At 37.2% G+C, this 14,017-nt stretch overlaps 1 protein-coding gene across 3 annotated transcripts in view; it reads right to left on the reverse strand.

The window, feature by feature from the left end:
* The window catches only part of Slain2 (SLAIN motif family member 2), a 65,237-nt gene that overhangs the window by 18,879 nt on the left and 32,341 nt on the right, over positions 1-14,017 (reverse strand). For all 3 annotated transcript variants that reach the window (XM_041671266.1, XM_041671265.1, XM_041671264.1), the window contains exons 3-6: positions 10,686-10,850; positions 3,463-3,624; positions 2,407-2,766; positions 1,888-2,025 (exon numbers count right to left, since the gene is read on the reverse strand). In XM_041671266.1, coding sequence (XP_041527200.1) covers positions 1,888-2,025; positions 2,407-2,766; positions 3,463-3,624; positions 10,686-10,850 — 825 coding nt within the window. The remainder of the gene's footprint in view (positions 1-1,887; positions 2,026-2,406; positions 2,767-3,462; positions 3,625-10,685; positions 10,851-14,017) is intronic.

A 14,017-nucleotide genomic window follows, 5' to 3' on the forward strand; every position in this document is an offset into this window, starting at 1 on the left:
TCCCCCAAATTCCATCATTTTTAATGTAAAATATCAAACAATTTAAAGTTTTAAGAAATCTGTCATGCTAGAGTAGGAATGCCCTGTCACAATACTTCCTGTCACAAAACAAAGGCAAACACTACAGCTAAAGATATGAAAAAATTATCTCCATGAAGAAAGACCTATCACATTCCTTGGTTAATATTCACCCAGTTACCAAAAATACAATTATAGTGAGCACGCATCTGGGTCTCACTCTGTAGACCACGCTGGCTTTAAGCTCTCAGATCTGCCTACTCTGCTTCCTGGTGCTGGGATAAAAGGTGTGAACTACCAGACCAGGCCTCAAATTAATTTATTCTATATTTTATTTGAGTTCAGATTTAACTCAATAGTTAATTCCCCAAATATTATAAATAAAGAAATGTTGACCAATTCTTAAAAAATGAAAGTTTTGGTAACTTATTACCTCAAATTTAAACTATTATACAAGCCAATTAGAAATAGGGACTAAAGCCGGGCGGTGGTGGCGCACGCCTTTAATCCCAGCACTCGGGAGGCAGAGGCAGGCGGATCTCTGTGAGTTCGAGACCAGCCTGGTCTACAAGAGCTAGTTCCAGGACAGGCTCCAAAACCACAGAGAAACCCTGTCTCAAAAAACCAAAAAACCAAAAAAAAAAAAAAAAAGAAATAGGGACTAATCTGACATCTACACTGATTAAATGTTATACTGTTTACAAATACATCTTTGGCAGACAGAGATTAATCAAGTAAAAAATACAAAATTCATATGAACAGATGTAGATATTAAGTGAGATTATACACATCCTTATAAAATACTTTTGTTTCAGAAAGAAAAGCCACAAGTTCAGTTTTGCTACAGATTTAATAGGCTATTAATAAACCAATTACTTTTATTATGATATAGCATTAAATATGTAATAATAAACTTTAATTCTGTTTTACTTCTGTGGCAGTGGGGATAAAATCCAGTTCTCCTACAGGCTCATAAAATACTAGCACTGAGCTGTTTCTCCAGCTCTAGAAAGTCTAAAAGGGAAGATTTTTAAAGAAAATCTATTTTATAAGACATATACTTGGATAGTGACTGCCTACTTCTATAAATAAAAGCAAAGTCTATCCTTTTTAAAAAATAGATTTAAAAATTGTTTATTCAATCCCTTATTAGTAATAAAAGCTTGTCTTTTTGCTCTGTGGCAAGAATTATGCTATATAAATACAGGCATTTCTATGATAGCACAACACATACATTCCTTGAGAGCTTTAAATTATACAGTATTGCATATTAAAAACTGATGGATCTTAACTGAGAGTGGTGACACACACCTTTAATCCCATCATGTGAGGGGCAGAGGCAGGAGGAGCTCTGTGAATTCAAGGCCAGCCTAGTCTACATTGTGAGTTCCAGGACAGCCAGGGCTATACAGAGACCCTGTCTCAAAACTAGAAAAGAGAAAACAAGACAAAACAAAGATGATCTTTAGCAAGAGGAAGTAGAAACCACAGAGAGTGTCATGCAATTATAAAAACTGTAAATATTTTATAAAAAGACAATTTTTAAATTTTATTACAGAATTACCTTTTTAGTTTTACTCTATTTTTTATTAAAAATCTAAATCCAGTCACTGGAGGGCAGGAGGGAGTGCTGCATGCACCACGGTGCAGGCATAGAGGTTGGACATCACCTTTTCTACCACGTGAGTTCCAGGTATCTAACTCAGGCTGCCGGCTTGCCAACAAGTGCCTTCACCGGCTGAGCCACCTTGCTGGCCACACAAAATCATATTGCAGTAATAATTTAATATAGTTATTCAGCACAAAATCAGTCTCTAAGTTTCATTTTCTGCTCCTGAATGCCACTTAAAAGTGTAAGGAAGTACTTACTGGCTGAGGCCTGAGGCTGCATTCGAGGTATTCCTCCGTTTGGCACTTGAAAGTTGGAGTCGCTTCTGCTGCTCTTTACCGAGTCAACTTGTGTGTTTGATGTTCGGGATAGGTTTGGAAGACTGCGCCTAAGTTTCTCTACAATAATGGGATTTGAAGTAAATAACAATAATAAAAAAAAAATCAAGTTATTCTTTCAGATATTAAGTATAATTCAAAGTAAAATGATATATTTAAATTTCTTTCTGTATACTGTAAAAGTAACAGGAAATGAAAGAAAGAAAAGGAAGAGAAAAAAAAGAAGAAAAAAAAAAGGGAAAAACAACCATACCCAGACAGAGGCTATAAAAGAATGAAATAACAACACCCTTAAAGAAACTATAAATTATATCATCAAATTTAAAGAAATAAAGGACACTCCATGAGAACATGACTATTTGAAATAAAAAAATATTTGGGGAAAAATGCATTCTTTTTACACTAAAATATGGACATCTTATTCTCCAAACTCTGTTTTACCTTCATTTTTAACATTGCTTGTCTGTAAATCTGTGGGATGGCCCTGGAGGGAAAGGCGAGGTTGCTGCAACCGGCTAATCATAGGCTGTGGGGACACTCTGCTGTATTCTATTCCCCGGGCAGGAGAGCGTGAACGAGGCGAATTTCTAGGCGACTGCTTAGGAGATGGTCGGGGTGAGTTGCGTGGTGATGGCGAAAACCTGTTAACAGCAGGGTATACTGCATGGTGCATACTATCATCTTCATCATCCAAGCTCTGTGCATCCAGTTCTTGATCACTAAAAGTGCCCCGCCTCGTAGAATTGCAAGATGAACCAGAACTGCGCCGAGAGGTGGTGGCTGCATATTCTTGCCGGAGACCTAGCAACAGTGAATTTCTATTTATTTCTTTGATTGTATTTTTCAAACATTTAAATATTTTAAAAATTGAAGTAAATGATTACTATTGAGAAATTCAACTTAAGAGTGTGAAGTATAGAGAAAATTCTTTTTCTACTTCTAGACATCCTTCTATATAAAGATGCAAAGTTATTTTTAAACTGAATGAAAATGTACTATTTGTTTAATTCCAAGACTTTTTGAATCTGGAGTCTAAGTAACAGCGTAAAGCCATAAATTAAAACAAACAAACGAAAACCAAGTTCTACTATATAAACATAGACACTCAACCTTGGACTGAAGGAACACTGAGGGAAGAAATACTATGTAGGCAGTGAACAGAATACATTGGCAACAACCTTTAGAGTAAGTTATAACGGGACATCTTCAGCAAGTCCTACTAGCTACTGGCATCAACAAAAAACGAATCTTAGAATCAGAATCAGGCCTTTATGTCATTACTTTATGCAGAGAAGCTGCTATTGAAGGGGCAAGATCTAGGGCATCTTTTAAGGCCATAAATCCCTGGAGAAAGTAGTTCAGTGAAGAGCACACATTAAGATGAATCCCCAGGAACTGCAAAATAAAAAACAAGTAACCACTCCAAATCCTTAGAACTTCTAGGTTCGTGTAGCCCTGTAGTAACAAAAATCTCAACTTTCAACAATTAAAACTTACTTTCTTCCTGCATCCGGGCTAGAATCTGCACATCAGTTACATCATTTAGCTTATAGTTGGATCCAATTGAATCTTCATCTAGTTCTGAAGCACTTAACTCACTATCTATAGAGGATTGAGGGCTGAGTGGAGGATTTCTATCTGATGAACTTTTGAAGTTACCTTTAGAAAAAGGAAAACACATCAAACCTTAGTAAAGACAAAAACTGAGTTAAACATTTGTTGCAGCAAGTAGCCAAATAATTACATCCGTTGATTCAGTTTTTATTCTGTCATTTACACATATAAAATTCTTAAAAACTAAATTAGAAACTGACCTCATTAGAAGAAAAGGGATATAGAGACTCCTTGACATACCATGTCACAAATACAAAAAATCTTTTACGTATAACTTACTCATTTCCCACAAAACAATTATGCTTTCAGCCAGTACCTGCAAAGCAGTTGATTCGGTAACTACAGGCTAGACCAGCGGTTCTCAACCTTCCTAATGCTGCAACCTTTTAACATAGTTCTTCCTGTGTGGTAACCTCAACCATAAAATTATTTTTGTTGCTACTTCATAACTGCAACTTTGCTACTGTTATGAATTGTGATATAAATATCCATGTTTTCCGTTGGTCTTAGGAGACCCCCATGTGAAGGTCCCAACCTACAGGTTGAGAACTGCTAGGCTAGAGTCTTTCATCTTTTACAAGATACGCAGGGAAACCATTCTGTAAGTAAATGATGCAGTGCTTTTTCCTCTCAAATTTAGTCATTTGCACCATAACCTTTTCCTTCAAGAAAAAAATTTAATTTTCTTAAACAAAATTAACTGAGAAAAGTTTATTTCTTAGACATTTAAAAACCAACAAAAAAAAAAAAGAACACTAGGTTAATCTGTCATGTTTGCCAAATTAGAAATGGGAACCAGAATGTTCTGATGTTTGGTAGTGAAGTACACTAGATGGTAGCAAGAAAATAAGTATATTTTTAAAAATGTACTCTATTACCTAGACCAAAAGGAAGACAGAAAACTGCAGGGACAAGGAATACATACCGGCAAGAACCTAGCATGCTTCTCAGGAAACACTTTCATGTGACCCAGCTTTGTGAAGCAATGATAAAAGCTCAACACTCTCACTAACGTGCCTAATACAGATTTAGAACATACTGCTACAGTTTGTAGCTTCTTAAAAAATTTTTTGTTATCTATTCATTTATTTATTCATTCATTCATTTATATTTTATGTACCTTAATGTATGTCTTGATAAGTATGTCAGGTCCCATGGAACTGGAGTTATAGATAGCCATGAGCCACCATGTGGATACTGGGAATTGAACAGGGGTCCTCTAGAAGAGCAGTTTTAACCATTGAGCCATCTCTCCAGTCCTGTAGCATTTTTTTTAAAAAATTTATTTATTTATTACATGCATAGTGTTCTGCCTGCATGCATGCCTGCATGACAGAAGAGGACACCAGATCTCATTATAGATGGTTGTGACCCACCATGTGGTTGCTGAGAATTGAACTCAGGATCTCTGGAAGACTAACCAGTGCTCTTAATCTCTGAGTCACTGAGTCATTTCTCCAGCCCCCCCCCCCTTTTTTTTTTTTATAAAGATAGGGTTCTACTACTTTGTAATATAAACTGTCCTTGAAATTACTATGTAGCCTAGGTTAGCCTCAAACTTGCAATCCTCCTGCCTCAGCCTCCCAAGTGCGAGGACTACAGGCATGTTTTATATCATGTTCATCTAGTTTTCCATTATAGTCAATTCCCCACAAGCATGGCTCCAGACCTGCCTGAGATCCCTCTTTGTCCAGGAACCACCTTCACGAGTAGTAGCTGCAACCCTCTCCTAGCCCCTAGCTTTACCCTTCTGTCTGTAGCCATCTCTACACCTCGGGCCTACTTCCAGACCAGTGACCTACTTTCTGGAGAGCCACCTTTGACCTTCCTTTCCTCTCCTATCCTTTCCTCTGTCTGCTGCCATTTCCACACCCAATGCTCTAGGCCCAGACCTTGAAGACCATCTTTGCATGGCCAATTAAACAGATCATCTACCACCTGTACCTATCTAACCCTCAGATCATACATCTCCTGCACTGGCCAGATTATCACAACAGACACAAAAACAAAGGAAGAAGTCCACATGCTCAACTCAAATCACAAATTCAAAACCACAAACGGGCAAGGCAACATGTTGTTTTACCCACTAAAACTATGTAAACAATTTCTAACAAGAGCTTCCTAGACACAGAATTTTAAAAAATAATTAATCATAAACTTTATCAAAGGATTACAAGAATTTAAAAAAAGAAAACACTTCATTGACCTCCAAGAGGATAACAGTAAGAGAAGAAAATAAATTACATGGTTGTATGAAATGACAAAGATAATTCAGGATTTGAAAACTGAACTCAACAGAGACAGTGACATTAAAGAGAACACAAGTTAAAATGAAGATGGAACTGAAAACTATATTCCAATTAGAAAACTCTGGGTAAAGCCTTACAAATAGAAATGAAATCAGGCAGAAGATAGAATATCAGGACTTAAAGAAGAGGATTCTAGATGAAATAAGCACAGAATATAAGAAACATTTTAAAAGCAAAGGAACATGCAGGAAAACACCATCAAAAGACCAAATCTTTGAACTATAGATGAGGGAGAAGAATCTCAGGGTCAATGACATAAATCAGATTTAATAAGATCACAGAGAACTTTCCAAAACCAAGAAAGATATATCCATACAGATACAGGGAACATACAGAATCCTAATTAGATGAAACTGGGAGGGAGGGAGGGAGGGAAGAAAAAGTCCATGGCATAAACAACTTCTTACTGCATGATGAATGGGTCAAAGGAAAAAAAAAATCAAGAAAGAAATCAAAATATTCCTGGAACTAAATAAAAATGAAAGCATAATACAACAAAAGCTCTGTGATACATTAAAAGCAGTCCTAAGAGGCAAGTTTATTACCTTAAGTCTCAACATTAAAGAGAATAAATAAATATCCTAATAATGTAACCTAAACAACTGGGAAGCCAACTCAAACCCAAGAGGTGGCAAGAAATAATAAAAATCAAAGAAATAGAAACAAAGAAAACAATACACAAGATCAATTAATCTAAGAGCTGATTCTTTTAGAAGACATATCAAGACTGTTGGTTCAACTAATCAGAGAGAAAGAAAGATGGAGGGATTGAGGAAGGGAGAAGGAGAGAAGATGGAGAGATAGACTGAGGGAGAGGGAGCAGTCAAATTAACAAAATCAAAAATGAACAGGGAGACATTATGACACCAAAGAAATATAGATTATTATAAGGTAACACTTTAAAAGAATATGTACTCCATTAAGATAGAAAATCCTGAAAAAAATAAGATTATTCCTTGATTCACCCAAACTACCAAAGTTAAACCAAGAAGAGACCAACAACTTAAACAGACCTATAGGAAAGGAGGAGACTGAGATAGTAATAAAGTGCTTTCTGAATGAAAACAAGGTCCAGGTCCAGTGAAATCACATGAGAATTCTACCAAACTTTCAAAGAACTAAAATGAATACCTAAGGATCCCTCCAAACTTGTTCTATGAAGCCAGTATTACTCGAATACTCAAATAAAAGATACAACAAAAAAACAAAAAGTACAGACCAATCAATATCCCTGATGAACACAGATGCTAAACTCAATAAAATACTAGCAAACCAAATACAGGCACATATCAAAAAGATCATCACAATGATCATATTGGCTTTATCCAGAAATTCAAGGAGACGGCTCAACATATATGGAAGTTAATGAACATTAAGTCATATAAATGGACTTAAAAGTAAAAAAAAAAAAATCACATGATCATCTCAATAGATGCAGAAAAAAGAAAGTCCTAGAGAATGTAGGAATGGAAGGGACATACCTCCTAAATAAGGAATATATATGACAAACGTGAATCCAACATTATCATAAATGGAGACAAACTTGAAGCAATCCCATCAAAATCAGGAATGAGACAGGGCTGTCCACTTATCCTCCCTCCTTTTCAATATAGTGGTGGAAGCACTAGCCAGAGAAATAAGGCAAGAGAAGGAAATTAAAGTGATACAAATAAGAAAAGAAGTCAAAAATCCCTATTTGCAGGCAATATGATATTGTATCTAAGAGATCCCAAAAAATATAGAAATGTAGAAGAAAACTTCTACAATTAACAATTTCAGCAAAGTGACAAGGTACAAAATCAATTTACAAAAAGCAGTAGCCCTTTTATACACCAACAACAAATATATTAAGAGGTCATGAACACATTCCCTTTATATTAGCATTAAAACAATAAAATATCTTGAAATAAACCTAACCAAAGAGGTGAGAGACTTCTACAACAAAAAAGTACGTATTTCCAAGTGAAATTGAGAAAAACACTAGATAATGAAAAGACACTGTGTTCATGAATCAGTAAAATTAATATGGTGAAAACAGCTATCCTACTAAAATCAATTTACAGACCCAATGATACAATCCCAATCAAAATACCTATAGCATTCTTCACAGAAATAGGAAACCATCCTAAAATTCATATAGCACCAAAGACGATCCCGGATAGTCAAATAACTCATGAAAAAAGAATAATAATGAATGGATTGTATTTCAGAATTCAAAGTGTGGTACAGAGCTATAATACAAATAATAAAAATATGGTACAAACCAGATGTATAGACCAACAGAATAAAATAGAAGACTCAAAAATGAGTACTCATAACTACAGCTGATATTTGAAGAAAGAGGAAAACACACACACACACACACACACACACACACACACAGGAGAAAGGACAACATCTTTTACAAGTAGTGCTGGGAAAACAAGATGTCCACACAGAAGAAATTAGGAACTGTATTCTATCATCTCACACAAAAATTACCTTGAGGTAGATCAGAGACCTCAATTTGAAACCTGAAACACTAAAACTACTAGAAGAAAACACAGGCAATACCCTACAAGAAATAAGTGTAGTAAAGAACTTTCTGTATAGGACCCTTTTGTCCAGTATTTAAGGCCAACAATTGACAAGTGGGACCTTATAAAACTATAAAGTAGGCTGGGCATTGTGACACATGCCCTTAATCCCAGCTCTTGGGAGGCAGAAGCAAGTGGATCTCTGAGAGTCCGAGGCCAGCTTAGTCTAAGTAGTGAGGTCCAGGACAGCTAGGGCTACATAGAGAGCCTATTTCAGAAAACAAAAACAAGCAAACAAATCTTAACAAAAGAAACCAAAAAGGTTCTGCACAGCTAAGAAAAACAAGTCAAGAAGAACCCCACAGAATAGGAGAGAATCTTTGCCAGCCACATACATGACAGAAGATTAAATATCCAGGACGTACAAAGAACTCAAAAAACCAGAATGAAGGAAACAAATGACCCAATTAAAACATAGGCTAAGCATCTGAACAGAATGTTCACAATAGAATGAATCAAAATGGCTAAACAATATCTCAAATAGTGTTCATTGTCTTTAGCATTTAGGGAAAGACAAATTTAAAACGTGTTTGAGATTTCATCTTACCCTATTCAGAATTACTGAGATCAATAAAACTTATAACGAATGTCAGCAAGACTGTGGAGAAAGAGAAATCCTCATTCCACAGTTGGTGGGAATATAAATCAGTGGGTGTAGCCACTTTGAGAAAAAAAAAAAAGAAAATTGGTATGGAGAATCCTTAAAAAGCTAAAAATAAATCTATCATATGATTCAGCCATATCATTCCTTGGCCTAAGTCCAAAAGATTTAACATCTTTAATCTTACTCTGTTCATTGCTGCCCTATACAAAAGAGCCAGGAAATTAAACAACCCAAATGTCCTTCAACTGATGAATGAATAATGAAAATGTGGTGTGTGTGTGTGTGTGTGTGTGTGTGTGTGTATGTATATATATCCCTAGAAAAGATTATATTGAGTGAGGTAACCCAGACTCTGAAAGACAAATGCCACATTTTCTCATCAGCCATTCAAATCTTCAGATGTGAGTATAGAAACATAAGTCACTGAAAAAAAAAAAAACCCAGCAAAGTATGAAAGAACCACGGGTTGGGGGAGCTTGAGAGACGGAAATAACAGATGATACAAAGAGAGAAAGAGAAAAATAGGGAGGAAGGGTTCCAACTTGGAATGGGGAAGAACAGCAACACAGAAGAAAGAGGGAGGGCAGACAACACCAAGGTTGTTTGATAAGCCTCAAGGAATCCTATTATCTTATATTTATCTAAAATTACATACATGACTTATGTATATGTATATACATACATAGAGATAGGCAAGATAGCTTAAATTAAGTTATGCCAATTGGGCTAACAATGCTCCCCACAGGAACCAAAGACTAACAAAAACCCAGGTACCAGGTATAAGTGACTCCCCAAACAATATAGACCATTGCTGTTGCCCTTGGTTGGCTCTTAGAGGTTAAAGGTCAGCCCCTTATTGCTGAATATACCATCTAGAGGCAGCAGAGTCTGCAAACTAGCACAAGGGACTGATAGGCAGGTGTTTCTGGAGCTCACTGGCCTGACCCATCTCAAAACTAAGGCAAAAAATGAAAGAGACACCTGATGTCAACTTTTGGACTCCCTGTGCACTGTACACACAACGCACACACAATTATATAGCACTCAGTTTCGAGGAAAGCTGCACTTAGAGTTAGAAAAGACGGCATTAAGAGTGACGTGGTGAGTTATTGAGAAGACTAAGCTACTCAAGAAATGTCTGTAGCAGACCAAGAATTGCCCAGGCCACGGCAGTCTGTCCTCCTCACGTCTATTATAGCACCTTCTGTTTTTGGCATAAATGTGCCAAATGCACATTAATCATATTAAATCATAAGCTATGATTTAACTATAGTATCAAAGCTTACTAATACTCTTTAAAAACAGGTCTGTAGATTTTACAATCCCAACGGGCTGTAAATAAGGTTTTATTGGTTAAAAGAATCAAGTTTGTGGCTCTGTTTTTTAAATACTAATTTAAAAACCAGACTTAAGTATACCCTGAAGAAAATGACATGCACATAATTCACAGTCACTGACTTACCTTCGGATTCTTAGCGCTCATTACAGGAATGAGTGGAAAAGAGCACAAAGAGATTCTCTCTCACTGCTTCAGAGTTTCCTAAATAAAATGGATCCAACCCTGTGATGGAATGGTTCCTTTCTGAGCTAGGCCCATTAGGTAAAGTCATTCCTTACCTGAATTCCCAGGAAGTATAAGCTGCTTGACTATAGGAGGTCGCACTGGTGTTGAGGATGGAGAGTTGAAGCCGCTGCTGTAAGGGCTACTGGCATTTGGGCTATAAGGACTTGTATAACTCACAGAGTTGAAAGGATTATTGTATAAATTTTGCCTCTTGAGAGCTGCATTAATGAAAAGGGAGAAAATCAAATTTAGTAACTAACTGGGAAAAGGTTAACATTTCAAAAAGTTTTCTTAGTAAAGATCCATGAAGTCAGGACACGATGTATCCACTAAATCACCTTTTCTATCACTACGTTCATGTCTGTAGGTTAGTGCTGCTGTCAGTTTTGCTAAAGAACCATTGTACAGTAGTCAACAATAACTAGACTTGTAACTGGTCCAAATGTTCAAAATGAGTGACTGTTGAGTGCTAAGCTCCTTCCAGAGCTTAGGGGTCATGGTAGCACTGGAAGCAGGGGAATGTGGAAGAGACGGCTCCCATGAATAACATGGCTGCTGCACTCTTGAACTTGGAGCAGCTATGACTGCCTACATGAGCTTTGCCTGAGATTCAGCAGTCAACATCCTGTCACGGACAGAAGAGAGGATGTGGGGGCTCCACCCCTTCTTGGGGATTCTATGTAGTTAATAGTTGATGGGGGATGCTAAGACATTTTTCTTCAGTGATATCTACTAGTAAGGCATCCACACTCCTGTCAACAAACATAATGACACTCATTAGAACACACACACACACACACACACACACACACACACACACACACACACAGAGCTATGAAGTGGGGCCAGTTAGTAAGAGGAAGAGGACTGGCAGGAGTGGGAGGAGGATCTCTACCAATTCAAGACCAGTCAGTCTGGGTCTAAGACAGCAAATGAAATCATAAACAAGAAAAATCAATCCTTAAATAGACAGTTCTTCCTTCCATCTTTTCCAATATTTACAAACATTAAGGTAAATAGTAGAGAACATACAGACAAGGGCTGGGGAGAGGAGATCTTTAAAATGTAACATGTGTGCAGGGAGTGAGTAGCCTACAGTGGTAAAGAATAGCAAGGAGCAGCTTAGGAAAAAGTAGCTGGTGCCAGGTGTGGTTCCTGTGTGTGTGGGTCTTGGGTACCAGCATCAGTATCCCTCAAGGCTCAGAATTAGATGTCTATGGCAGGCGAGGATCTGAGGGTAAAAAAAAAAAAAAATTAACTCAAGCACGTTACTTCTGCATCTTTTATATTTTTCATGCAAGGGGAAAAAATGAAGCAAAAGGGGGTACAAAGAGAGGAAGAATAAGGGTTGATCTTCATAAGGTTTCTAGTTTTTACAGACATAGTTAGAAAATTCCATAGGAAAGGACAATGATAATATGCATATCAAAATCACAAAAAGAGACAGGTAGAACCCGACAAAGCTGTACACCAGGAACAGGTGGCCCAACCCAGCATTCAAGGGGAAGCACCTGACATTCCAAAACATTAGATAAGTTACTAAGCATCCCTGAATCCTGGATTCACCAATTCTTCTCACCTAATCCCTTTTGTGATAACCATCTTTGGTGACACCCAGATTTGTTTGGTAGTAAAAGTGGGGCATGCTGTCTTCCTGCTCAGTGCCTATCTTCTATAGAAATTTCTATGTGGTTTGTTAGCAGGTAATTTTCTGGGCTAAACCTGAGAAAACTTAGTCTTATGAAAGCTGCTAACTTATAATAGACTGTTAGGAAATACAAGTTAGTCAGTCACCCTTAAAGTATTGATAAAATTAATTACAGGGATAAGCCTTATTTAGGCTTACCCTGCATGTTTTCAAAGTCAAATTTAAAACAAGTAACAAGAAACAAAGTTTGTTTCATCAGACATATCTAGGCAGCCCTCATACTTCAGATATCTGCAGAATATGGCATTTAAAATAATGATTAAAAAGCTTATAATATTAGACAGAGACTTCAAGATCCTAGCAGTGACCCAAAGTTTCCAGAGAAGATTATGGGACACCATGATGTCTCCACCTGGATTACAATGATGCCGACCACTGGGCAAGATGCCCCAGTGCAACACCTGCTGCCAGGACCGGGTCCAGACTGTGGACAAACAGCAGGACATTGGAGAATTGATTCTACCACTTTTTTTCTAGACAAAATAAGGTCAGTCTTTTCCGTGTCCCTCTTCCAAAGGAAAAAAAAATAACGTTATGGGCCTGGCTAAAACTCTTAAGACTGATGTTCTGGTACTTCTGCCTCCAATGCTATGGAGACTTGGATATGGCTAACTGTATATGGACTCCAGTTCATTCGGAAGCTGCTTTGTCCGTACTCAGGTATAATTTATTTATCCTTGGATCTCTGACAGTATTGATGGCTAGGCTAGCTATAACTTTGTCAGCTTAGCAGCAGCAAGTATCCAGATCTTTCCACAAAGCTATAGCCAGCTTGTTAGCTCATTTTATATATGCAGAAATCAAGCCTTGCTTTTTCTAACGCTACTAGATCTTTTAATTAAAAACATCTCAAAATATAAATGCTCATAAGCTTTAAGAGTCTAAAAATGATTTAAGATGTAAATACAGGTTAAGATATGGAAAATGTTTCTGATTTCTTTCCCCTTCTACGGCATAGTTCTGATAAGCAAATCGAACTTACTTACTGTTTGGGTCACAAGCTCAAGATTTTAGATTTATTCTGGTTGCCATCTAAATATGAACTTGAAGGTGTTTCTCATCAGGCCAAGGACATCTCTGTCCAATCTATAACTGGGTCTCTGGACAGTATAAAAATATACATGCTTCTAACCACAATCTGTAGTTTTAGCTAGGACACAAAGGTATGAGTCTATTCCTGCTGTTTACAGATACCCATTATCTGCTTTTATCTACGATATGGATTTCAATATGGACCTGAAAGTTTCAAATTATTTTCCTTTAAGTACATAAATTTTAACTTCTGTTCCTAGTTTAAACTTGTCTCAACAGGTTTCCACTTGGCTGACAAACACATCTAAGCATCAGTTGCTGACTACAACCTGCTCCAAATGACTGTGAATCCTGGACTTGCTGAAAGCTGATGTGGACCAGTCCAGCTGATGAGAGTGCTCCCTGATTCTTCAACAGAGTCTGTGAACCAGATGCTTCTGATGAGTGCCCCATTGTCTGAATTTCCTCATCTTTGGCTAGCCTTTCAGCCTTCTTGGGCCCTGATAACAATGCCACAATTTCAGCCCAAAGTAGTTACAGAAAAGAACACGTCCCATGCTCCCTGACCAACATAGGTTGAAATGCTGAGACAAGGGGGAACTCCCTAGCATGGGTGACAAAAAATGGCTACCTATAATGCCCAAT

Source organism: Microtus oregoni, unplaced genomic scaffold (assembly GCF_018167655.1).
Source record: "Microtus oregoni isolate MIOR12 unplaced genomic scaffold, Mior012 000021F_ref0000039, whole genome shotgun sequence".
NCBI lineage: Eukaryota > Metazoa > Chordata > Mammalia > Rodentia > Cricetidae > Microtus > Microtus oregoni.